Source organism: Cavia porcellus, unplaced genomic scaffold (genome assembly GCF_034190915.1).
Source record: "Cavia porcellus strain 051 isolate PalLab524CR breed Dunkin Hartley unplaced genomic scaffold, mCavPor4.1 scaffold_30, whole genome shotgun sequence".
Taxonomy (NCBI): domain Eukaryota; kingdom Metazoa; phylum Chordata; class Mammalia; order Rodentia; family Caviidae; genus Cavia; species Cavia porcellus.
In genome coordinates this window covers 27,269,776-27,297,533 of record NW_026947513.1, presented here as the reverse complement: position 1 = coordinate 27,297,533, position 27,758 = coordinate 27,269,776, and the positions used below count along the sequence as shown (strand labels likewise).

The 27,758-nt window shown below is 36.8% G+C and overlaps 1 protein-coding gene across 1 annotated transcript in view; it reads left to right on the top strand.

Annotated features, from left to right (window-relative positions):
* Cnga1 (cyclic nucleotide gated channel subunit alpha 1) overlaps positions 1–27,348 on the top strand; it is a 51,686-nt gene extending 24,338 nt beyond the window's left edge. The window contains exons 4-11 of the mRNA XM_063240699.1: positions 16,300–16,423; positions 17,247–17,363; positions 18,199–18,261; positions 20,157–20,195; positions 20,275–20,379; positions 22,115–22,222; positions 23,183–23,289; positions 25,496–27,348. Of these exons, the coding sequence (XP_063096769.1) occupies positions 16,314–16,423; positions 17,247–17,363; positions 18,199–18,261; positions 20,157–20,195; positions 20,275–20,379; positions 22,115–22,222; positions 23,183–23,289; positions 25,496–26,910 (2,064 nt within the window). The 5' untranslated portion in view covers positions 16,300–16,313 and the 3' untranslated portion in view covers positions 26,911–27,348. The remainder of the gene's footprint in view (positions 1–16,299; positions 16,424–17,246; positions 17,364–18,198; positions 18,262–20,156; positions 20,196–20,274; positions 20,380–22,114; positions 22,223–23,182; positions 23,290–25,495) is intronic.
* The last annotated feature ends 410 nt before the right edge of the window (positions 27,349–27,758 follow it).

Sequence of the window (27,758 nt, the reverse complement as noted above, 5' to 3'; positions counted from 1 at the left end):
CCCCCTTTTTAAAATTATTTACTTTTTTCTTTTTATTTTTTTAATTAAGGGAAAAATAAGTTAAAAATAGCAGGATACATTATAGTAACCTACTTTGATTTCCTATTAACTTGATTTGAAATCCTGTATTGCCCTCACCATCTTGTTTTGACTGATTTTCCCCTATTCTGCTTTGCTTGATAGTACCAAGTTCGAAAGTATAGGCATAACTGTGAAGACAATAAGATTCATTATGATGCCCATTCTGGTTGACTATTATTTTCTTTTAAAATCTTGTAATGTCTCCAATGCTTTGGTTTTATTCTTTACTGTTTAGTTCAATTTTATTATAACTGCCAATTCTTAAAATAGCAAGAGGCAGTATGGTAACCATTGTTGATCACCTTATATTTTGTTTTTACATTATCTATTATGTCTATCCTTTTGATTTGACTGACTCAGTTCTGATATGTCACATTTGGTTTTACTCTCCTCAAAAAAAGTAATAAGAACTGTGGGAGTAATAAAACCCATAATGTGTAATTATCATTGTACAAAAGAAAAGAAAAGAAAGTGCTCTAAAGGTTATACTTGCGTATATGTTTAAGTGTATAAGATAGATAACCATATTACTGAGTGTTTTTTGGATCATTGAACAAAACTGTTTGCACTCTCACTGAAAGTCCACTTTATATGCTTCAATTTTGTAACTTGAACAACTATTTCTAAGAGGAGAATATGTAATCTATTAACTAGTGATTTCTTACTGTTTATTTTTTAAATTTTGTATTACTTGTACCCTTTCTCTGTTTTTTGCCTTTTTCTCCTTAAATAAAAAAAAGAATGTGGCATGTCATTGATTTGTCATCTAATATCTTAAAGAGTTAGTTGAGATATCAGCAAAAGGATCAGGAATGTACACACATTTAGTTTTTATCGTTGCATAAGTACCTCCTGTGCTGTTAGAATGTCCAATGTCATCTGATTTTGGAGGATGGACTGTTTTATTAATTTTACTTTTTATTTACAAGAGAAAGTAGCTACAATAATAGATAATACATTATTTTGACAAATGAAACTCTCTTACAACAAATGTATTATCTAAGGGATGCCTTCTCTGTCTTTGGCAGTAGCAAACATTCATTTTCTTAGGAGGAAAAGGTTGGAATAGGCTAGAGTTCTTTCTGACTTCACATGCCTCTATAAGGAAAGCACAAAGTGGGGAAATATTTAGAAGTAAAGCCAAAGAAAGGAAACTGAAGCAGAACAGACTTGACATTTCCTCTAGAGTAGAGGAGGATCAGAACCATTCTGTCTCAGTGAAACCTGTCCTCCTGGTCTTAGAGACCAGCCACCAGCCTAGGGCTGCTTAAATAGTCCCAGTTTACTGTAGGCATGTGTATTTTCTAAGTCTGAGCTAGATTTCATTTAAGTAGACTCATTTTACAGAAGTTTATATTAAAGTTTGCTAGGGGTGTTTAAATATTATTCTCTTTAGTGCTATTGTCTAAATATAGTCAAGCAAGAAGTACCAATAAATTTAGCAACTAATTTAAATTTAACATGTATAATAACAAAGTAATAAAAATGTGAGATTAAAGAAATATCATGACCTTATAGCTTTCATTATTTTAACAGACAAAGCAATTAAAAATGGGCAAATTGCAAGCAATTATCACAAGTAATTATAAACAACTGACAAAGACAAAGCAAAATTTGAAGCATAAAAATTTGTTACCTAGACAAGTCCCAGTCCAGAGTTTATGAAACAAAAGGCAAACTCTAACCTCCATCTGATGATTTCAGTGAAAGACCTCCAAATGATATAGGGGAACAAAACTCCCAACCTACCATATGTCTGGTATGAGTTCATGTTCTCTAAAATTCAAGAACGAGTTTTAGGAACAACAGAGGTTAAGAGCAGAAATATTTATTGAGAGATAGAAGGCTTCTGTCTGAGAGAGACAGAGGGGTCCTGAGTGGGTTTCCCTATGAGATCAACTTTTGCAGATTTCATGTATGAATGAGATCATGCATTATTTCACTTTTCTGCCTGGCTTATTTCTCTTAACAAATGATCTCTAGTCCTATCTATGTCGCTTTTCACATTCTTTTTCAGTGAATGAAGAGTATTCTATTGCATATATGTACTATTTTTCTTTTATCCATCCATCAATTGATCGATAGGTTATTTTCCTTTCTCAGTGTTACAATGAACATGGGAATGTAGACGCCTCTCTGACATACTGATTTCATTTCTGTTAGATATACTTAGTAGTAGGACTGCTGAATCATATTTTTTGAGGATCCTCCATACCATTTTTTTCATAGTGGCTATACTAACTGACACTTGGAAGTGACCCTCTTTCTCCAAACCTTGTTAGCTCTTTATTTTGATAGCAATCACTCACTGTGATGAAGGATATCTCATTTTGGGTTGCTTTTTGCTATTGTATTATTGGAATTTCTTACATAGTCTGGGGATCAGAATTTTAGGTATATAGTTTTCAAATATTTTCTTCCATTCTATAGGTGGTGTTTTCACTCTGTCAATCATTTCGCTTGCTGTACGGAGGCTTTATGGTTAAATGCAATCCTGTTTGCATAATTTTCCTTTTGTTTCCTGTACTTTTAATATCTTGTCCAAAAAGTCCTTGCACATTACAAAATCCTGGAGTATTTCCCCTGTTTTTCTAGTACCTTCATAGTTTGAAGTCTTACATTTAAATCTTAATTCATTTTTAGTTCATTTTCCATCTATTGGGAAATAAGGGTCTATTTTCACTTTTCTGCATGTAGATATCCAATTTTCCCAGCACCATTTATTGAAAAGACTGTTGTTTCTCCAATGTGTGTTCTTAGCACCTTTATCAAAAATCAGTTGATTGTACATACATATATTTGTTTATATAATTTCCATTCTATTCCATTGGTTTGTGTGTTTGATTTTAATGCCATTTTCATGTGTTTTGATTCTTACAGCTTTATAGTATATTTTAATGTCGGCAGTATGGTGTCTCTCTGTTGTAGTCAAGGTTTACAAGGGAAAAGATTTAATACATCTTTATTGCCTGTCTTTTAACATTTTGATGTAGTATTTTTAAAAACTATTATTTTAGTTTTCATACCAACAATATGAATTGTTTACACACCATGCTTGCAATGTTAGAGAAATTCTGATTTCATTTGTATAAAGATTTAATGTCACATAATGTATAGGACTATTTTATAATATTCACCCAAAAAGTCAAATGCAAAAGAATGTGGGAGATCTGTCCATGTCCTTGAGACCCAAATAATCCAGCCAAGGGCCTGGATCCCACGGCAATGTCCTGCATAAGTATAGCTGAAGACCTAGAGCTCATGGCAGTGTTCTGAGGTCAGGAAGTGATGCTTAAAATAAGGACCAGAGCTCCCCAAAAGAACTGCAGTCATCCTCAGTGACAGTGAGGACCTGAGCTTCTCCAGTGATGAGAACAGCTGAGTTTGTATCAGGAAAGCCAGCATGACAAATTTCTCCAGGGGAATCAACAGGAGTTCTCAGTTTATGCTGCTGGCAACATGCTCTCAGGTGATTCTTTCAAACCCAGAGCCACATTGATTCAGTCCAGTTGGGTGTTACAAGTTAAACATTAGTTAATCCACCACACTTTCTTTTCTTGCTCATTTGCTTGTTTATACTGGGGATTAAAATCAGAGGCACTTTACCATTGAGCTAAATACTTAATATTTTTAAATTTAAATATTTACTTTTGAGATAGGTTCTTCCTAAATTTCTCAGGCTGAATTGAACTTGTGAATCCTCTTATATCACCCTCCAAGTAGCTGGAAATTCAGGTGTGTGCCATTGGTGCCTAGCCACTGATTTTTTTTTTCCTCAAGAAAGCTTTGACTATTTGAAGATTTTTGTGACTGTATAAATTTTAGTATTTTTTTTCTAGTTCTGAGGAATGTCATTGTTATTTTTATGGAGATTGCTTTGAATCTGTAGATTACTTTGGGTAGTTTGGACATTTGAACAGCATGGATTCTTCTAATCCATAAACCCAGGATCTCTCTCCACTTTTTGTGTCCTTTTCAATTTCTTTAATCGATGTTTCATAATATTCATCATACTGATTCTTCACCTCTTTGGGGATTTATTCTTAGGCATTTTATTATTTTTTGAAGATGTTATAAATGAGATTATTCTTTATTTCTATTTCAGATAATCAACTGTTCATATAGAATGTCACAATTGACTTTTAAATCGATTTTATGTCTTACAATATTTCTGAATTTACTTACTAGTTCTGATAGTTTCTGGAGGTGATTTGTGATCATGATTATACAAGATCATGTCATCTGCATATAAACGAGATCATGTCATCTGCAAACAGTAACAATTTGATTTCTTTTTCAACTTGTGTTTTATTTTTCTCTTGACTTCCAGTTCTATCTTGAATAAACAGGTGAAAGTAGGTACCTTGTCTTGTTCCAGATTTTAGGGGAAAAACTATTCAGTATAAAGTTAGATATTGGTTTATTGCAAATTGCTTCAATATGTTGAGCTACATTCCTTCTATACCTACTGTGTTCAGAGTTTTTAATCATGAAGGGAAGTTGAATTTTACCAAATGCCTTCTCTACACCTATTGAAATGATCATACAGATTTTGTCCTTCATTCTGTTGATGTGGTGATTATTGATTAGTTATAGTCCCCAACTATTATTGTATTAGAACCTAGATCTTCCTTAGGCCTATTAAAATTTGCCTCATGTATTCATGTCCCTAATATTTGATGTCTATGTATTAGAATTGCTGTTTCATCTTGCTGAGTTATCATTATATAGTGACCTAGTCTTTTTTTTTTTTTTTACTGTTTTACATTTGAAGTTTATCATATATAAGTATGGTCACACCTGCTTTCTTTTGAATTTCATTTGCATGGAATACATTATTCTATTTCTTCCCTTGAACCTTTGTGTATGTTTAGAGATAAAGTGATTTTCTTACAAGTAACAGATAGGTCTTATTTATTCATCCATTCAGTTACTCTTTCTTTTACTTGGAGAATTTAATGTATTTCCTTTTAAGATTATTATTGATAGAAAAGGTCCCACTGCAGCCATTATGTAACTTGTTTTCTAGTTTTGTTTTCCTTCTTTTTATTTTTTCCTTCTTTCTTCCTTCCTCCTTTACAATCTTCCTTTGTGGTTAAGTGAATTTCTCTATTTTTAGTGTTTTTATTTTTTTTATTATTTTTGGTTCTATTATAGAGTTTTGTTTTGTGGTCACAATACCTTGCAAAACATCTTTTGCTTATAACATAGACAAAAACAGAAAGAAAACAACAAAAAAGCAAAAATGCCCTAATAAAAGCCAGGTGTGGTGGTGCACACCTGTTAACACCAGCGCTCAGGAGGCTGAGGCAGGAGGCTTACCATGAGTTTGAGGTCAGCCTGAGTGCCATGGTAGGATCAAGTTCAGCCTGAACTGCATAGCGAGGTCCCTGTCTCAAACAAACAAACAAAATGCCCTGATAAGAAAATTTTTCACTTACACACTATTCCTCCCATGTTACACATTTTTATTTTGTTTTAAGATAGGGTCTCACTGTATAGTTCAGGCTGGCCTTGAGCTTGTGGCAATCCTCAGCCTCCTGAGTGCTGGATTACAGGTATGCACACTATCCCTGGCTGTTCCACAATATGTATTTTAAAGCTCATTTCACATCTTTCTCTATTGTTGTCTTTTAATATCTTAATGTAGTTATTTATAAAACTATTATTTTAGTCTTTATACCAACAATGTGAATTGTTTATATACCATGCTTGCAATGTTAGAGAATTCTGATTTCATTTGTATAATCACTCTTACTAGTGAGTTTTGTATCTTCTTATGTTTTCTTCTTATGTCAGTGTCTCTTTATTTCAGTTTGAAGAACTTTAGCATTTTTTATATGTCCATAAGCTTCTGTTTGCCTGGAAATGTTTTTACCCTTTCATTTCTGAAGGATGGCTTTGCTGGACATAGTATTCTTGGTTGACAGTTTCATTTTTTTTCTCTCAGTGAAAATTTTCACTGAAAAAAAGAAAATTTTCACTGAAGATTTCACATCACTCTTTCTTGGCCTTTAAGGTTTCTACGGAGAAGACTGCTGCCTGGCCACCAAGCCTGTGTACCCTTGTGTGTTTTTTGGTTCCTTCTTGCAGCCTTTAGAATCTTTTCTTTATCTGTCACCTTTGAGAACTCAGTTATAAGATACATTGGGCGGCTTGGTTGAGTTAAATTTGCTTTTATTTCAATTTTTATCAGTATGTGTTTGCAGAACATAATAATTACGTTCATTTTGGGAGTTGGTGTATGTATCTAACACATTTCACTTTCCCTTCTCCCTCCCTCCCTTCCTCTTTGGTTGAGTTAAATTTGACTGATGATCTTTGGCCTTCTTGAACCTAGATATTCATATTCTTTTTAAAATATTTGTATTTTTTCCAGGAAGCGTTGTGTTATTTCTTTGAACAAGTTTCTTGAACCTCAGTAATCCAAATATTTGTTCTTTTAATGCTGTCCCCAAGGAACCCATAAGCTTTCTCAGTTCATCATCATTCTTTGTTTCCTTTTTTATCCTCTAACTGGGTATTTTCAAATAACCTCTCCTTGAGCTCACTAATACTCTCTTCTGTTTGATCCATTCTGCCACTGATGCCTTCTATCACATTGTAAATTTCATGTGTATTTTTTAGGTCAAGAATTACTGTTTGATTTTTTAAAAATTGTTACCATCTCTAAGTTTCTCTGTGAGAGTACTGAAGTGATTCTGTGTTTTTTCCAAGCTCAACGACTTTATAAAAAAACAGCTGTTTTAATTTGTTTGAGGGCTCTTCTACATTGATTATTGATTGATTATTGATTATTATCTGGCCAGTTCCTGGCCCTTTTTTAGGTGAGGCCATGGTTTCTTATTGATGCCTAGTACCATGGAACATCAACCTGGTACTAAAAGATTCAGTGCTTATTACAGTCTTCCTAATCTGACTTTGTTTGTGCCTGTCATTGTGAGCATTTTAAATAGGCAGCTTATTGTCTCTGAATCTTCAGTCAGTCCTATTATTTTAGCACTGGGTAATGGCCAGGCTCAGATTTACTGAAAGTCTGCTGTTGCTGTGTTGTCGCTGTATCTGTACTAGATGGTAATCCAGGCGCAGATTTGTCACAAATACATTGACGATATTTTGTTCAGAAAGAATCTGAAGGGTACTTAGAAAAAGTAGTCTCTCTCTACAAGTCTCTTGGGGGCAAAGTTAGATGCCTCATTTATAGTTACCATTCTATAAAACTGGAATGGATCAGCCCCAGTTTCCTAGGCCATGACATGGGTTCATGAACAATATAGGAATCCAAGCAGACAAATTGCAAATTTGAAAATTAATTAGCTGAGTTTAGGACCATTTGTATACAGACTCTACTGTTTCAGAGTCTCATTGTGTGGTCCTGAACTGGAAAGTTAACAGAGCTTTTAAAACAGAGAAAAAATTTAGCTAGAATCTTACATTAGTTTTTATAAGCAGGACGCCTGTATCCTGCTTCTTTTGTTGAGCAGGTTAATTTTTCTCTTGTGGGTACAGCTTATTCTGCTTTTCTTATGTACTCTAGTTAATTTTCCATTCTCCTGAGTCAAATATAGGGCACTAGTTAAATGCAGGGCTCAAGATGGCATCAGTTATGCCAAGCTACAACAGGTCACACCTATGTTCACCATAAAATCTGTGTCATATCCTGACTTCATTGTCCACTGAGACTCATGCAACACTGGGATAGGACCAAGACCCACACAGCTATTGGCTGCTTATTTCTATCATATTCTTAGGGTCCAAGATCACTGGGATTAGCCACAGGTTATCTTAGCTGGAATAAAAGAATAATAGTCAGAAGACAGGTGTCTTCTACTGGCACTAGGGATATTTCCAGAGGCTGTAGATAGGCCTAGAGATAGAGACAGTTAGGACCTATCCAGTGTTAGGTTTCACCAGCCTAGCACTATTACTAACCCCTCCAAACCCAAGCAAAACGGTGCTGCCTGAAGTTGGGGCAGTGGTGGTGAAAGCATTTCTTTGGTCATCTAGGTTGATGATACAGTGAGTCAGATCCAAGCTTCATTGTCACAAAGATCTGCACAGCCTCGAGGTACACTGAGGCCCATACTGTGGCCAACAGTGGAATAGGCCTAAACACAAGTCTCTTCCATTGGAGAAGAGGGCAGGTCTCTGCCTTTGCCAGGATGTTTTGAACTCCATCTGTAAGCACTGACTTGGTGATGACTGACTACCAATGGTTGGGAGACAGGTGGTGGAGATTGTCCCTTGGCTACCAACTAAGCTAGGCTGCAACTGAATTTCATAGCTGCAGGAAACTTCACTATCTCAGGAGGATGGTGAATGTGTCCTGGGCCCTCTTCAATGCTAGAAATGATACAGGCTAAAATAGCAGTCTTTGCTTGTGCCACCACCAGTCAAGATGCTCTTTTTGTGAATAAGTCCTTAGCTCCTTTTTATGTCTGGTCCCCCAGTGGTATCTGCTCTCTGTTCTCTGCCTGAGGCTGAAGAAGGGATGGTGGATTGAGTCAGCTACCTGTCCTAACATCGTTCCAGTGGTCAGCCCAGGTACGCTGGTCAGAAGCTTTGTCTAGCATTTGCCTTTCACTGTGTGGTTTTGGTTCCTGGGCTTGGTCTCCTCTCCTTCCTCCAAGGGCGATGGATCTCTCTCTACCCTGGGTTGTTTGAAGTTGAGGGAGATGTGATGGGTCAATTTTTTCCTGCCTTTTTCTATACCTCTTTTCATTTTGTTCTGCTGGAAGCAGGCACTATGGTCTCTTATCTGACTTATCTCTTGTTAAAGTGATTGATCCATGAATAACTGCTCAACTTGGTATGTTGGTGGGGAAATGATTGCCAGGAGATTTTAGCTGTCATTTATTTAACCTTCATTGGTATTTTTATACCTTCTTCATGAAAGATTTTTTGCTCATAGTTTTACTAATTGCTTTTCTTTTAATTGTAGGTTTATGCACATTTCTTGTATATTCTGTATACGTGTTTTGTCAAATAAATCCATTAAGAGTGTGATTATCTATAACTTGCCATAAATAAAAGTTTATAATTTTGATGATATCCTCTATAACAAAATTTTTTTTATGTCCCAAGAAATCTTATTTACGTCAAGGCATAAGGTTATTGTCCTATATTTCCTTATGGAAGTTTTATAATTTTAACTTTTATTTTAGGTTTATAATTTGTGTTGAATTAATTTTTGTGGTGGTGGGAATAGAGGGTTTTTTTTTTGTTTCTTCATATTTTTAAATTAGAATTCTACTTTATTTAAAAATTACAGGCACAAAACATTCAAGTTCCCTAAGTAAAACAAAGAAGTAATAGAATTTTTGTTATTGGTTTTCTAGTTTCTTTAGATTTTCTGTGATACCCTTTTGGCCTCTGGTTAAACTGAGATTTTTTGTATGTTTGTTTGTTGCTTGTTTTTGGTACTGAGAATCAAACCCAGGACCTTGCACTTGTGCCACTGAACTATATCTCCAGCCCAAAAGCCACTCAAAGGTGGGAGACAGCCCAATCTTTTTTTTTTTTTGTCTTTTTCCTTTTTGTTGGTACCAAGGATCGAACTCACGACTGCCTGCTTGCAAGGCAGGCGCCTATGCCGCTGAGCTAAATCCCTAGCCCTGACAGCCCAATGTTTTAGTGCTCAAAATTGCCCCTCTCTCTTTTTAGTGACTTCTGCTCTCTTTCTCTCTGGTTTGTCAGAACTTTCTCAAAATCCCTATGCTTCATGTCTTTGATCACACAAAATTTTCTTAATGATTAATTTTATAACAAGCAATCAAAGTAATTTTTTTCTAGCAAGTTATTTTATTTCTGGGATAAAAATAAATACACTTGTAGCTTCTGCTTTATTAGTTAAGTTTTCACTGAAGAATAAAATAAAGTAAATTATGCTTCAGGTACATAGTTAAGATTTAGTGCGAAAATTTAACATTAGAAACTTCAGTGTTTGCCAAGTATTGTCTTCAACAGTTCTTGGTAAACTTTTCCAAAGAGCTCACAATCTAGCCAATGAGCCAGATGTGCCAGTACCTATTATTAGCCAGGTTGTAAAGAGGTAGACAGGCACAAAAGCCATGCGGCAAGTAATTCTACCCAAGTAATTATTGAAGTCTTCACAGAGATCATGTATGGACTGATTTTTGAAAGGCAAATTGGACTTTTCCTGAACAAAAAAGAGTCAAGAATTCCATGTTAAAGCACAAGCATGAGTACAATCTACTAACACATCTGTCTAATGTACTATTAAATGATTACACCATAGAAAGAAGGCCAGGGTGACCAAATTCCTGGAGTTTTGGAAACCTCAGTACTGTTAACTTCAGTGAACTCACTTCTGTATCTCAGGGAAGGACATTCGTAAAATAGTGTAAACGTATTTAGTATCATTGCTGAACTAGCCTTCAAATTTCTTCTTGTGTGCTTGTGAACTTGGGACACATGTGGTAGTGATGTTTGCTTCGTCCATAAAAGATCCATGAATATATTTAGAGACAATATTCTCATTATCTTGAAAGATTAGGATACTATAAAATTTGCAGTAAATTCTAGGAATTATCATGATGTAGATCTTCAAATGCCAACAGAACAGCTCTTTTGGGCGACATATTTTTACTGTAGTTTCTTCAAACAAGTGGTCAGTGACCACTGTCTTTCTCCCTCTCTCACCTCTCCTGCATTCTTTCTATCTTTCTCTTTCTTCCTTCCAATTTACCTCTTTTGCTCTTTCTTTTTCCTTATTCTCACTTGATTTACCATTTTCAATATTCTATAGCACCCCATATAGTGAGAATCAAAAAAGAATTTGTGCGCTTATAAAATAATAATGACACAAATAATAATGCCTATAAGGAACTTTAATTTGGGGAATGAGGAGTGATATTCACTGTAGAAATAAAATCAGTTATGCTTCTGGTACACAGTTAAGATTAGGAAAGCTCTCTAGACTGAACCCTAAAGCAAGACTCCAGTACTGGCCTGCAGGAGATTTTCTTCCTCACTACCTGGAAAGCGAAGAAGCTAACCCTTTATTCAGGATTGCCTTACCTTGACTGTGAACTGGGGATCGGGAAGCCCCTTGCACTGTAACTGGACTCCAGATCCATTTTACTCCTGCAAAGTCCATTTCAGTATACACCGGGTGCCTTGTCTGCAGGACTCAGAATACTTGTGACTGGAGAGTTTCCTACAGCAGAAAACCAGTGACTCCCACCCTGCCTGTTCATGCTGGAGTCACAGCAGAGTTGTCTTTTTTTTTTAAATTTTATTTAAGGAGAAAAAAAAAGCAGAGAAAGGGTACAAGTTATACAGATTTACAGAAAAAAATAAACAGTAGGAAATCACTAGTTAATGGATTACATATTGTCATCTTAGAAATAATTGTTCAAGTCACAAAATTAAAGCTTGTAAAGTGGACATTCCAACAGTGAGACTGCAAACAGTTCTGTTCAATGATCCAACAAAACTCAGTGATATCATTATCTATCTTATACACTTATATATACATGCAGTTATATCGTTTAGAGCACTTTCTTTTCCTCTCTTTTGTACAATGACAATTACCCATTTTGGGTTTTGTTGCTCCCACAGTTCTTATTACTTTTTTGGAAGGGAGTAGAACCAAATGTGACATAGCAGAACAGAGTCAATCAAATCAAAAGGGTGGACATAATAGATAATGTAAAAGCATAATACAAGGTGATCAACAATGGTTACCATAATGCCTCCCGGTATCTCTAATAGAATTGCCTATACATCAGTTATAATAAAATTGAACAAAACAGTAAAGAACAAAACCGACAAAACCAAAACATTGGAGACATTATAGGTCTTCAAAAGTAGATAATAGTCAACGAGAATGGGCGTTATAATGAATCTCACTATCTTCACAGCTGTTGCTTAAACTTTCGAACCTGGTACTATCAAGCAAAACAGAATAGGGGGACATCAGTCAAAAACAAGATGGTGAGAGTAATACAGGGCTTTAAGTCAAGATAATGGAAAGTCAAAGTGGGTTACTATAATATATCCTGCTATTTTTTATTTATTTTTCCCTTAATTAAAAGGATAAAAATAAAAAAGTAAATAATGGAGTGGAGATTGAGATAAAAGAGGGCATAACAGCAAAACAGTGCAGATCAAAACATAACCATTTAAGCAGAATAGTGTTTTACCACAAGATAATTCTGACATAAAAGTAGTTACCATATTGTCTCTTTACTTGAAATCTTTGAGTATAACTTCGTATACTGTAGCATCAAATATATCAAAACAATGTAAAACCATTTAAGAGAATGACAGCATTACAGGGTATTTAGAATCAACCAACAGAAAACGAACAATGGTTTCTGTATAATCTCCTTGTCTTTAAAAGTTTTTGCTTATACTATCATACATAATAAAATCCAATAAGATACAACCTGTTTAGACCAATGGAGACAGAAGAACAAAAGCTTGATGAGACTTAAAAACAAGATGATACTAAATCAGTATTACCTATTAAGATGTCATTTTCTCCAAAATAGCTGTTCCTATCATCCAATCTTCTCTGCCTCATTTCTGTTGAGCTCTTTTTCTGTCATTAGTTGTCAGTTTGTCTTCTTCATTTTGTTTTCTGCTCCATTCATTGTGGCCTCTCTGCCACTATTTCTGGATTCTTTGTATTTTTCTTTTTTAGAATATCCTGTGGTATTCTCTGTAGAGTTGAATTGGTGGTTGCATATTCCCCTAGTTCCTCTTTATCCTGGAAGCACCTTGTTTTTCCATCAATTTCCATGGATAGTTGTGCAGGATATATCAATCTTGGCTGGAGATTATTATCTTTCAAAGCTTGAATTATTTCCCCCCATGCTCTTCGTGATTTGATGGTTTGTGCAGAGAAATCTGCTGTAATTCTGATGGATGTTCCCTTGTAAGTGGTCTGTTTCTTGTCTCTGACAGCTTTTAATATTCTGTTCTTGTATTGAATTTCTGGAATTTTGATTATTATATGCCTGGGTGTTGCTCTGTTTGGGTTGTAGGTGGCTGGGGTCCTGTATGCTTCATACAACTGAGTATCTTTACCTTTTGCTAAATTAGGAAAATTCTCCTGGATTATTTCTGTGAGTAGCTTTTGTAGTTCATTTGTTTGTGTCCCTACTTCTTCTTTTATGTTCTTAATTCTTAAGTTATGGATCCTCTTATCATCTTCTAGTCTTTGTATTATTGTTGTTTGTTTCTTTGTTACTTTTAAGAAGTTTTTCATTTCATTCTCTCATATTACAAATCTGCCCTCCAGTTCAGATAGTCTGTCCTTAGTTTCTTTCAAGCTGTTATGCCAGTTTTCGATAGAGTTTTTAGTTTCCTGGTTTCTCTTTGAACCTGCTTCACGTATTCTATGCTTTCTCTATTTTCTCCATCAAATAATTCTCCCCTCTTTTTCTGATCTTCCATTCCACCATCTGTTTTTTCTTGGGTGGTGCTTAGCATTTCTCTAACTATTCTGCTTATTTCTAGCTTCAGGTAATTAATAACTTCATTCCTGAACTGATCTATGAGGCTCTCTAGATGGCACTTTATGTCTATTGGTGCGGTGTCCGCTATTGCCTGTTTCTCAGGATTGGGGGCCGAAGGGCCTTTCTTGTTGCTCCCTCTTCTCATATTCTTTGTTCCTTATATATGCTAGCGTATATAGGAGGCCCAGCTTCCTTTCCTGTCAGCCGCAGTCTGATTGAATTGCACCGGCTAGGTGTTCCTGCCCACTGCAGCACACTAGGAAGTTGCAGATCAGGCAGCCTATGTGGGGCCCGCCCCTCCAGGCTACCCTCAGGCTCTGGGATTTGGGTTGTGCTAGCCCACTGGGTCTCAGCCAGCAGTGTCACATAGGCTAGGCACTTCTCACCAATCCCGCTTGAGAGGGGGATACGTGGCTGAAGTTGCCGTAGTGCCCTGCTCCCACAAGTCTGCCCAGTCCCAGAATGTCCTCTGTTGGAGTCTCCCAAACCGTGGGAAGAGTGTCAGTTTCTCTCACTCACCTCACCACAAGTCAATGCATAGCTTCCTACCCATCCTGTTTTCAACTCCGTTCGCCGATTCCCGTTCTCAGAGCTTCCACGTGTCTATCTCCCTGCTGAGCCGATGTAGACGCAGCCGCTGTGCGGCGGGAAACCCAAATCGTGGCTTCCAATGCCGCGGGCTCCAGCTTCCACACTGAAGCTTTTCTGTTCCTGTTATAGCACCAGGATTGCACTCCAAGTTGGTTTCTCTCAGCCCAGTTCGTTCTTGGGTCAGCAGGGAATATCTCCACCTGCTCACGACTCCTTACTCCGCACCGTTCCTGAATTCCAAGCTGGTTCTTTCAGAGAGCCTCCATAGCTGCTGCTATCTGTCCGCCACGTTCTCCCGGAAGTCAGCAGAGTTGTCTTGAGTCACTGTCTTCACCTTGTTTCTGTCTTCCAACTTGCAGTTGATTGACTGAACTAAAGTGGTTCCCAGAAACAGAACTGCAAAGTAGTCAGAAGAATGCAGATCTATGAGCTCCTGTTGTCTTTGCAAAATATGAAAGTGTGCTAGAAGGGAGAAGAATGGATGCTGTGGGCCAATCTACCAGATCTACCACCCCAAGAACCATTCTGAAATCACTGTGAATCTACTGAGTTTTCATAATTTCTAATCAAAAGTCATATGAACACAGATTTTATAATTCAAAAACAAGATTTATTCACTCAAAAAGTGTTTCTTTAGCATGTAATGTATGCAAGCACTCTGCTATGGTAACAGAGGTCTCATAGCCCACACGTGAAGGCAAGGGTAAATAACAACTTAACATAGGGAAAAGTAACTGAAACATGTCATCATGGACTGGCTTAGTAACTAGGTGCACTACTTATTGAGCAGGTGCTAATTGTGTAGCATCATAAATAATTAACATTTGAAGGATAAAAATGAACTTACAATAAACTGTCCTGAATTAGAAAAACACATAATTGAGGAACTGAGATATGTATACAGCACTGGTACATGACGAAATACTCCAACTACTCAACAGTGATTATAGTTGAAAACTACTTAACAATGATATCAATTGTTGGATGCTTATCAATCAAAACAGCTGCTATCCATTGACAGCTGGTTGTCTCAGTGGTTCTTTTAACACAAAAGCACTGTTGGAATGTGTATGATGATTGTCTGTCCTAAAAGTCTCTGATCTCCTGGCGTCTTTGGAACTAAATAAGCTTGCACAATCATGAACAGAACTTACTTTTGGTTCCTGCTCAACCAACATTTTCAGGACCTCCAGCTTTAGCACTTCAAAAAGTCTCTCAAAGGTTTTTCAGGCATCTCAAGGGATGCCTCAGTGTGCAAATTTTTGTGGAGATAAGATTATTCTTTGGAGTGACTGCTTTTTTTAGCAGTAAGAATTACTCTCCAGACCCAGATGAGGAAGGGGAGCAGAGAACTGAAGAAAGAATGTTCTCTACTCTGCAGCCAAGATCATTCTGATGAGTACTTGTAGCCACAGGAGCAGGAGAGGACAGTATCTTTCTTATGACTGGCATTCTGAGGGTGGCTGCACCAGATGAGAGAGAAGCTCCTTCATGAGGAGCATGGACAGAAATCATTCATGAGGAAAGCTGATGTAGGTGGAGCAGGTAATGCAGTGTACAGCAGAGACCTAAGTATGGAACATACAAGCAGCAGCCAGAACATGGATCGAGATTTGGTCCTGCCTGTTCTAACTGTTTCTAGGAAATGACATATCCTGATTATAGTTTAGGATAATGTTTTTGCAACCTATTAATTGGATTATAACATCACTGTAACTTAGGGGACCTGCTGAACTGCCTTTCTTTGAATGACTATAAGAATTAATAGATGATAATGCTCAGTTTGATATTTTATGTGGCTACTTTATACTGGTACTTGTTTAGTGTTATTATGTTGGGTCCTACAGTTTTGTTCTATGCCTGTACTTCCAGAAAATTTCAAACATGGAATAAATCCAAAATTTAGAGAAAAAAAAAACATTTTATACCACTGGTATGCTTTTGAATAAAAGCACACAAAAAACTTGTCAATGTAATTTGAGGGATAGATTATGTTTGTATATTTTTAAAGAATAATCCCTACATAAAACAAAAAATAAAAGTTATCACAGTCCTAGAGAAATGATAAAGTGAAACCTTTGGTTATATTTAGGAAGAAATATCAATAGTCTTTTCACTAGTAAGACTTCTATTTCCTCAGATACTAAACTAAACATGAAGAAGACAAGTATCATCAACACACGACGCTCCTTTATAAATATTCCCAATGCGGTTGCACCAGACATTGAAAATGAAATAAGAAGGATGGAAAATGGGGCCTGCAGGTAAATCCATGCATTTTAAATACTAGCCATGATCCTTTCATTTAGTTAGATTTAATTTCAATTTAGCTATAATTTATAACCTTGAATTTTATTAAGTTCTTAGTGAATGTACTTGTACTTTGAAGCTGGGTCATTTGTCTAACCAAAAAAAAAAAAAATACTGTGGCCATATTTTTTGAATGTATACTTCTTTAGTTATGGGCAGAGCCCTTTCCAACATTTGAAATATATTATATATGTATAATATAATATTTTTCATACATATGAAAAATTGTACATAGAGTATGTGATGCTTATAACAAGATTTAACAGTACAAAGTGCTCACCCTATAAAGGTGTGGACATGTGGTTGGAATTTCTTTTAGTGGAAGGAAATGTTAGGAAACAAGAGTTTATGCAGCTGTGTAATATAACCTGAATCCCCAAAATTGCAATTTCTATTTGATAATTATTAATATCAATTAATGTGTCAAATAATAGGAATACAGAGTATCTAGAAAATGGTTCCTCAGTTAAGTTCAAACACATTTTAATGCATTGTGCACATGGTTGATAAACTATTATATATCCTATATAATTCTTAACTCTTTCTAATTAAAAAATGCATGTGCATCTGAGGACTTAACCCAATGATAGAGTGATTGCCTGGCATGTGTGAGGTCTTTGGTTCAATCTCTACCATGGCAAACGAAAAGTAAGTTGTGTGTTAGTTTGAGAGGAAAGGAAAGAGACGAGGCAAGCATTCCCCATAGAGAGAAATGTTGCTTTTGCCCAATAGTTGAAAACATTAATCAAATCCATCTCTGCTTCCTATTGGACCTAGCTCCTTTTCTGACAATGACAGCAGTGCCTCCATATCTGAAGAATCGGAGAATGAGAATTCTCATGTAAGGTCTTCCTTTAGAAGCAACTCACACAGAAACAGAGAACCATCACAGAGGTGAGCAGTGTGATCTTAGAATGAGTTTTGAAACTATTATTTGGATAAAAGCTTTTATGTTCCTTCCCAAAAGTGGGCTTGGTGAATGTTACTGCTATTATTGAGACCCTGTAGAAGATCTCAGGGGTATCTTGCTTCCTACCTTCCTAGCTCAGAAAACCATCACTGCCTGAACATATTTAATGGCCAAGGGGCAAGTCACAAACAAGTTTGACTACTTGCCTGAGGTTCAAGTCTATATTTTAAGAAGTTTCATGCCCCAATTTTTTCTGATTTTCTGCTTTTTCTAATCCCTCTTTTAGGGTCTTGAAATAACTGTGTGTGAAGGTTGGCTGTCATTCTCAAAATTGCTCTAGAGGAGTTACGTTCCAGTACTGAGGGTGTCACCCTGGAATTCCTAGTCTGTGTCACTTACAGCATTTACTTTTTCTTTGTTTTGCTTTCCTCTTTCTACCCACTAACTGCTTCCGTCCTTCCCACCGTGTTTTTTAAAATTCTCTTTCTATTTCTTCCTTCTCCACTTCCTATTTTTTCTGACAGTATTAAGTCTTATCAGGAGTTACTGGTATCCACCTTGATTCACTCAAGGCCAAGCAAGATGCTTATTCTTGGTCTGAACCTCGATGGATAGGCATTTATTAACCATTTTGGTTCAAAAGCTTTGATATTTGGCAAGTCATACTTCATGGAGGCTCTGTGGTTTTATAATCATCTGGGCAATCTTTTGTAGTGTGTAGAAAATGAAAAGAAATTTGTTCTTTAAGACCATTTGCTTACCATGGATGTTACTCAGATGATGAGCACTATAATTTCACTGTATATTTTTATTTTCCAGAAAGCAGTACCTGCCTGGTGCCCTGGCACTTTTCAACATTAACAATAGCAGCAATAAGGACCAGTAAGTACATTTACAATAGGAAACCAAAACTTTATTTTTTAGAAATGAGTAAAACAAAAGAATATATCTCAGTCTGGCACTAACGTTAACTAGATAAACTAATATAATAAGAATGATATTCTGTTACTTTGTTGTTTGATTCATATTAAAAATAGTATTTTTATGTATTCATCTGTTTGAGTATACATATAAAATCCATGTCCATAGATTACATGCAATCCCCTTCTTTTTGGTAAAGTGGCTGACAAATGTACAGAAAACATTGTTAGTTCTTCTCAGTCTGAACCAATATATCTAGGTCAAGTAGTCCAGGGGAAAACCCTGAGATGGAGATCTGTGTGCAGAGGTTTATTGGGAGTACTCTTGGGAATGATACTAGAAAGAGAGCTGGTGTGAGAAGGGTAGTGGGAGAATTGGCAGGGAGAGAAGCTGAATTTCAGATAATAGAGTTGATACACAATGTGATCCTTTAGGGAGCTCTAGAGCAGGTCACTGTTCATAGCTAGGTCCTAAGACTGGGCGTTTGTAGCTATGCAAAGTCATTGGATATGGGCTAGCACTAGAAAGTAGGGCCTAACCTTGACCATGGTGGTTTCCTTCAGTGACAGCCAGCTAAGGGGAGAGGAAAACTATGAGCTGTCAGCTCTTGTCAGATGGAGAATGAGACCCTGAAACTTATGTACTACCGTATCCATCCAAACCTTGTACACTGCTTAGATCCACTTTATTTATATAAAAAATAATTTATCCCACTTGGGAATATCTCTTTCAGGTTTCTGGCTTTTATTTTCCTCTGGTAAAGCTTGTGAGAGAAAGGTTAATAGCATAAACTAAGGTCCTTGAGAGCTGCAGCTGGTTTTGAAGATTCAACTGAAATTCCTCACCACCCCCTCCCTTTGTAGAGTCCTCTCATACTTGACTAGAGCTTCTAATGGTCTGCATGCCTTACATGGTAGAACAACACAGACGTTCATCTTTAAAGGATTTGAGCTCCTGGTTATCATGCTTTTCTTGGGTCATGGCTGCTATACTCATTCATTTACTACCACAACAGGAATGGGTATTATCAAAAGACACCACAGTGGATCACTTGGGTGCCAAACATATTTTCTATTCTTTCAATGCATACCAGCAAACCTATCTATTATGACAATCGAGGTCAATGACTCATCGATACAATGGTGCTCCACACCCTCCCTATCCATGGGCCGTGTTTAATCAGCTACTCTTTAAGATGTCTACATATGGCCACAAGTGGGCAGTGAGGAAAGGTGCTGATGCAGTAGTGTGAAAGAGATGGCTGTGTGTGCTGGGCAGTTTACTTGTTTTCTTATGTTAGTTCCAGAAAAATCCATCCTATAATGGATTATTGCCCAGCCTTCTGACTAGGGTGGATTACTTCAGAACATTTTGACTATTCATGAAAAACTACTTTAGTCAGAATTACTTCCTTTATGGAAAATAGATGGCATTTTCTTGAAATTGTCAATGCTTTTATTTAAGGATACATGCAAGGAATATCAAGCTTAGGTTTTGTATGCTTTTGCATACAAAGTGCAAGAATATGGCAAAACCAACACTGTGGAAGTATACTATTCCATAGTGGGTACTGGTTTCCACAGGAAGGGTACTGGCTTCTTAAGTCCTTAGATTTGTGCCTTTACTTACTGCCATTTGATTGGAAACTGTGGAGTTTTGCTTTTTTAATCATCTGAATAAGTATTTTTTGTAGGATGCTCTGTTAGGAAACTAGGCTTCTGGCTTCTGAGGAATAGGGCAGGACTTTGAATACAAGGCTGAGAACTCTTGGTCAATGGAGAAGAAACTTAAAAAAACAAATGGAAATCAGATTGTACTGTGATTACATGACAGGAATATTGTTTTATTTTTTTTAGAGCACCAAAAGAAAAAAAGAAAAAGAAAAAGGAAAAAAGGTGAGACTGGCATGAATCACCCCACATTTTTTGCCCTCAATATTTTCATATTTTAACACTGTACGCACAACTTTTTCAGCAAGACAGATGATAAAGGTGAAAATAAAAAGGACTCAGAGAAGAAAAACAAGAAAGAAAAAATGAAGAAAAAGATAGAAGAGAAAGGCAAAGATAAGAAAGAAGAGTAAGTATTTTTACTGAAATTGAAGTCAGAAATGAATTTATGATGGCTTTTACATGTAGGGATAAATTTCCATCATGTAAAGTAGGAAGAACTTTTATGATAAAGAGGTCCTGTGTAAATATTCAATGTCTTTAAATATATAAAAGTAAATGGTTAAAATAAATTGCTATCAATTGTTAGTTAAAATCTTCTTCTAAGTCCCCTAAAATTAAGAATTATTGTTTTTCCTTATCAAGAATTTCAATTGTTGGTCCATTTTCTTCCTCAAGCATTTATGAAGATAATGTTAACCACTAATGATTATCTAGGTTCAAGAATAATTTGGTACCTACTGGTTGGGTACAGTGGCTCACACCTGTAATCCCAGCAATTGGAGACTGAGGCAGGAAGATCGCCATCAGTTCAAGGCCAGCCAGGACTTTGTAGTGACATCCTGTCTCAAAACAAAACAGAGTAGTTAGGTGCCTAGTATTTTAACATCAATTTTAAAAATCTGAAATAAAACTGTAATAATTTCATTAACATTTTTGAGTCATAAGTATTAGAATATGGCAAATACTGCAAAGTAAACTAACCTTATTGCAAAATCTGGACTTACCTTTTTTTGGCAAGGGCAGGCGGGTTGAATCATAGCCTCACTATGTAGTTCGGATTGGCCTTGAACTCATCGGTAGTCCAGGATGGCCTTAAATTCTTTGTGATGTTCCTGCCTCAGCGTCCCAAGTGCTAGGGTTATAGACACATGTCACCACAACTGCAAGACCTAATTTTGAGAGCAATACAAATGCTATCAAAACCAAAGTCCTTTGGGGCATTCAATTTAACATAAACATTTAAGATCTACAATTCCACAAGACTAAGGCCAAGTGACATTTGCAAAGCTCTTCACTTTTTATTAAAGGCTAATTCCCTTTCTAAATATACTTAGGCAAAACTCTTCCCCTGACAATGACTCCAATCTTACATTCCACTCCATGCCCCACCTGTTAGAATGTTGTTAAAATTCCTATGAGGAGAAAAATCTTAAAAACATAAGATTAGATCACAAGATTGTTAAAAATGTCATTCAATCAGACATTTTCTTCTTCCATTCTTCTTACGCTCATCTTCCTTTCTTAAAGAATCCTTCCTTCATACTTCTCAATTAATGCTTTCATTAGATTAATCTTTTTTTTCTCTCTACAGTGAGAAAGAAGCTCTAAGTCTTCTCTTGCCTCACACAGTAGTTTCCGGTCACTTGGTTGCCTGACTGGGCAGTGGTGGCGCAGTTACTGTTCTTCTGCTGCCTGTAACCTTCCAGAGGAGTGTGGAATAGCCATCATTCCCTTCCTTCAGCTCATTGTCTCTTAGTGACTTGAGAACAGAACTGACTGCAGCGTGGCCGTCAAACTGGAGCCTTAATAAAAGATTAACACATACTTTAATGTTAAGAGTAATTTAACTAGCTATCTACCTTACACTAGCCAGTTTCTTCTGACCACAACACATATCGAACTAATCTTTTCACTGAAGAGTTGAGGTCTCCAGCTTACTTCTCTTTCATCAGTTGTGGGTTTTGGTAGAACTATATTTGAAATGTCATGGTTCTTGGGCTGGTGGTATAGCTCGGTGGCATGATGCCTGCCTGGCAAGTGCAAGGTCCTGTGTTTGATTCCCAGTACCAAAATAAAATAAAATAAAATAAAAATGTTCTTGTGTTTTGGTAACTTTACCTTCTATTTCTCACTGTCACTAGGGAAAAGAAAGAAGTTACGGTTATTGATCCTTCAACAAATACGTATTACAATTGGCTGTTTTGCATCGCCATGCCTGTGATGTACAACTGGACAATGCTTATTGCAAGGTGTTTATGTATTTTTTGTAGATCTCACCTACTTGTAGTTTCCAAGCCAACTGATTGAACAATTTGACCTAGCACCCCTCAGGACACATTTCCTTGTCTTGCCACATCTTGAAAAGAGAAGCTGGGGCTGGGGATTTAGCTCAGCGGCATAAGCGCCTGCCTTGCAAGCTAGTGGTTGTGAGTTTGATCCCCGGTACCGATAAAAAAAAAAAAAATCTAAAACTGTATAATTCTATAGGGGCTGGGGATTTAGCTCAGCGGTATAAGTGCCTGCCTTGCAAGCAGGTGGCCGTGAGTTCGAACCCCGGTACCAATAAAAAGGAAAAAGACAAAAAAAAAAAAAAAAAAAAATAGAGAGAGAAGCTGAGTTAGACTCAGTGTGTCTTCCTGAGATCAAGCAGGGGGGCTTTTGTTGTTCCTGTGCTTGGTCCTCTGGTACTGGGGTTGGGTGGGGTACTTTTGAGCTTTTGATTTACTCAATCATGTAATTAGGACATATGGAGAAATTATATTTTTTCTGGTCTACTAGAAAAATTATTGCCAATATTGGAAAAATATCAAAGATCCGGAGTCTTTTAGGTGGTAAACATGTCATATTCAAAGCCAAGCATGTTTTCCTGAAGTATATTTCCTGAAACCTATTTTGTTGAATCATGTTGGGAAGAAATAGGGAATATCAACTTGGTGATCAATGAGGTTCAATGAGTGTATTTGTCTTCATACTGAGATCATTTTTTTTTCTTAACCAACTACTATTTGATGGATACCGTGTTGGAGACAACAAGATTGAACAACTCAGGAAAACATTTGGGAAAGCCATAATTCAATAAACATGTTCTAAGAGCTCCTTCCTAGGTCTTAGTATATTGTACAGAAGTGACAAAAATGATAAAAGTCATGCAAAGAGAATTTTTACTTCAATTCATCTCCAGTTTACTTACACAAGTTTTTTTTTTCCAGAGCCTGTTTTGATGAACTTCAGTCTGATTACTTAGGATACTGGCTCATTTGTGATTATGCTTCTGATATAGTCTATCTTATGGATATGTTTGTACGATTGAGGACAGGTAAATATTTTCGGGTTTAGATAGTCTAAATTTTCATGCTTTTATCTTTGACATATAACTTAAAATTTCCAAACTCAAGTGTTCTTTAAAATAAACTCATAGTTATGTGTTTTAGGAAAAAAGGAACAGTTGGAAACAAGAGTCATGATTTTACGTATTCATCAGCTTACGCCACTCTAGGTCATTCCGAAATGTTACTAGAGAAATTTTTGAAGATAGTGTGGTGGCTTTCTTCCATTCTTCCTGTTTATTTGGTTTATGCCAGGTGAGAAGACCAGAGAGAAAAGAAATGTTCTGCCAGCTCTGTAGGAAAGAGTAACTGCCTCAGCTAGAGACGTCTTTAAAAGGCAGAGCACAGCAGAGCTGAAGCAGACATTTTATAAACCTTGGTGCCTCGAGGTAGGATCGTATTAACCAGAGAGTAGCCAAGCTTCCTACCTAAAGTATTACTAATACGTTCATAGCTTCTAGACTACTCTGCACATGCAAACATAACCAGTGTACGGAGTAGAAGGTTTTACGAATTATTATGAAAACGCAGACATTTTAAAATATCCTTGCCCTAGAGCGATGCTCCAGTGTTGTGCCTTGTTTGCAGCTCTAGCAGCTGTTAGAGGAGGAGCAAACTCTTTCCCTATCATGACTTATCACAGCGCTGAAATTTTGTGGTAACAGCACAGAGAGGTAGATCCCAGGGGACTGCAGAAGACCAAAGGACAAGAATGAGGGAGAAAAATGCAGCCTCAAAGGCACTTCCACGTCACTTCGAAGGAGCAAGACATAAACATATTTTTAGTCAGATAGCAAGGAAATTGGACATTTAGTCAGAAGGAGCAACATGAGTTGTTGGGCATTGTGCCAGATGTTCAAGAAACTTTCCAACGATTAGGTGTGGTGGTATGGGGGGAAAAACAAACCATCTCTTTGCTTAGTGTAGTCACAACACAATGTGCTTGTGGTCACAGGTCAGGCATGGCAGAAACCACATGCTAAGCAATTCTCTTAACACTAGCTGGGTGTCTTATAATTTAACTCAGTTCCTGTGGGTGTTCACTGGAGTTAGTGCAGATCCTATACATTAAAAGCTCATTCCCACAAGAAACTCCCCCATTAGATATCAGCTACAAACTAGGTTGTAACCTGTGTTTTTGACCTACTTGCTATAAAGCAGGGTTCCAACAACCCTTCCTCAGATGTAATAACTTGTTACCATGGCTCACAGAATTGAGGGAAGCACATTTACTAGTTTATTGTATTAATGAAGGGTACAATAAATGATCCAGATGAATAGGCAGATAAAGAGACACAGGGAAAAATCTGGAAAGGTCCTGAGAGCAGGAACTTCTGTCCCCATGGAACATACTTTACATCCTGAAAGCTCACTCGACTTGACAGTTAAGGATTTTTATGGAAAATTTCACAGTGTTGATAGATGAACTTAATCTTGAGCCTTCTGTCTTTTCTAGGGAAATTAGGGGATGAGGAGACAAGAGGTGAGAGGGTTGGTCTTGAAAGTTCCAGGCTTCTAAGCATGGCTTAATCTTTGTAGGGATCAGCCCAACCTAGGAGCCCACCAAGAGTTGTCTCCTTAGAACAAAAGACATCCTTTGCACCCAGGAAATTACAAGGGCTTAGGAGTTCTATGTTAGGAACTGAGGTCAAAAACTAAATATCATCAGAAAAGACACACCTAGCACCCCAGTTGCTCAGGAAATTATCAGGCTTTTAAGAGCTCTGTGCCAGAATATGAGGGCAGAATACAAATGCATAATTCATCATAATATCAGAAGAATGTGAATTCTATTTGTAAAAGAAATGATTATCTAGGTGGGGATGCTGGATCCTAAGATATCTGTATGCAGCCTTCTTATTATCAAATTTACAGTGTTTTACTGTTTATTTCCACAATAAACTTATTTTTCACAACTGTATGTTGATTGATATTTATGTCATAGTACATTGCTGAATATTTATTGGAAATAAATTATTGTTTTGACTTTCAGAAAGGTTAACTGACTTTAGAAAAGTTCACAATGGGGCTGGGGATATAGCTCAGTGGCATAAGCACCTTCCTGGCAAGCATGAGGTCGTGAGTTCGATCCCCAGTACCAAAAAAAAAAAAAAAAAAAAAAAAAAAAAAAAAAAAAAAATCACAATGGCATAAGAAAGAGAAACATTACATTGAATTTTTTTCTTTCTATTGTAGGTTACCTAGAACAAGGATTACTGGTGAAAGATGAACAGAAACTCATAGAGAAATACAAATCAACCTTGCAATTTAAACTTGATGTTATATCAATGATACCAACTGATGTGATGTATTTTAAATTAGGGTGGAACTATCCAGAAATCAGATTAAACAGGCTATTAAGGTTCTCTCGCATGTTTGAGTTCTTCCAGAGAACAGAAACAAGGACAAACTACCCAAATGTCTTCAGGATTTCTAACCTTGTCATGTATATTGTCATTATTATCCACTGGAATGCATGTGTGTATTACTCTATTTCAAAAGCTATTGGATTTGGTAATGACACATGGGTCTATCCTGATGTTAATGATCCAGAATTTGGCCGTTTGGCCAGAAAATATGTATATAGCCTTTACTGGTCTACCCTGACTTTAACTACTATCGGTGAAACACCACCTCCTGTGCTGGATTCCGAGTATGTCTTTGTGGTGGTTGATTTCTTGATTGGAGTTTTGATTTTTGCTACCATTGTTGGTAACATAGGTTCCATGATTTCCAACATGAATGCAGCCAGGGCTGAGTTTCAGTCAAAGGTCGATGCTGTCAAGCAGTATATGAATTTTCGAAATGTAAGCAAAGATATGGAAAAGAGAGTTATTAAATGGTTTGATTATCTGTGGACCAATAAGAAAACAGTTGATGAGAAAGAAGTCTTGAGATATTTACCTGATAAACTGAGGGCAGAGATTGCCATCAATGTTCACTTAGATACACTAAAAAAAGTGCGCATTTTTGCCGATTGTGAGGCTGGTCTGTTGGTGGAACTGGTTTTGAAGTTACAACCTCAAGTCTACAGTCCTGGAGATTACATATGCAAGAAAGGGGATATTGGACGAGAGATGTACATCATCAAGGAAGGCAAACTTGCTGTGGTGGCAGATGATGGGATCACTCAGTTTGTGGTGTTGAGTGATGGCAGCTACTTTGGTGAAATCAGCATTCTTAACATTAAAGGCAGCAAAGCTGGTAATCGAAGAACAGCCAATATTAAAAGTATTGGCTACTCGGATCTCTTCTGTCTCTCAAAAGATGACCTCATGGAAGCTCTAACTGAGTATCCAGATGCCAAAACTATTCTGGAAGAGAAAGGAAGACAGATTTTAATGAAAGATGGTCTACTGGATCTAGACATTGCAAATGCTGGAAGTGACCCTAAAGATCTTGATGAGAAGGTCACTCAAATGGAGGGATCCCTAGACCGCCTGCAAGTACGATTTGCCCGTATCCTGGCTGAGTATGAGTCCATGCAGCAGAAACTGAAGCAAAGGTTAACCAAGGTTGAAAAATTTCTGAAGCCACTCATTGACACAGAATTTTCATCTCTTGAGGGACCTGGAGTAGAAAGTGAGCCCACAGAATCTACACAAGACTGAAAAACTGGTCATCGATGTGGGCATACTTACATTTTGATCATGTGACAAAAGACCACAAAGGAAAAAGCTGAAGAACTTTTCCATAAGGAAAATATGCTTAAGTGGTTGACACGGGCCTGTACATTCTCCACGAGGTAATATGGTTAAAGAATCATTTTATGTGCATCCTTCCCACAAAGGATAATCAGTGAAGATGTAGACTGATTAAGCCAACAGTATTCATATGTTTCAGATTTCTCACATATGGCCCTTTTATGTAGTAATCTTCATGAAAGAGAAATATTTCTCACTTTCAGGCCTTTTGCTTTGTGGAAGAGTAAAATGTCTTCTGAGTAACTTCGAATAACTGTGTACATCATGTTACATGTACATCATGTACATCATGGGATACCATTTTAAGAATAATTAGAGTGCAATAAAATAAAGTTAATTATGAAACTAGAGTAAATATGATTGCTTTCTTTTACTAGAAAATTTAGGATCTTTAGGCTTGTAGTGCTTTAAGGTCATTTCAAGTTAACTAGTTATTGTGGTACACCCAGGTTTCAGGAAGGCTGGTTGGAAAAATTTTTTACTGATAAAAGGATGATAAACCTCTTTATGAATATATGCACACACATAAATATTGAAATATGTAATATTTAAAAAAAATTTTTTTTGGTCTTTTTCGTTTTTATCGGTACCAGGGATTGAACTCACGACTGCCTGCTTCCAAGGCAGACGCTTATGCCGCTGAGCTAAATCCCCAGCCCCGAAATATGTAATATTGAAAATTGTAAAATGTTGTAGAAACCCTTTATATTAAATTTAACAAATTATCAGAATTAAGGCCTGACAGCAATGATTAC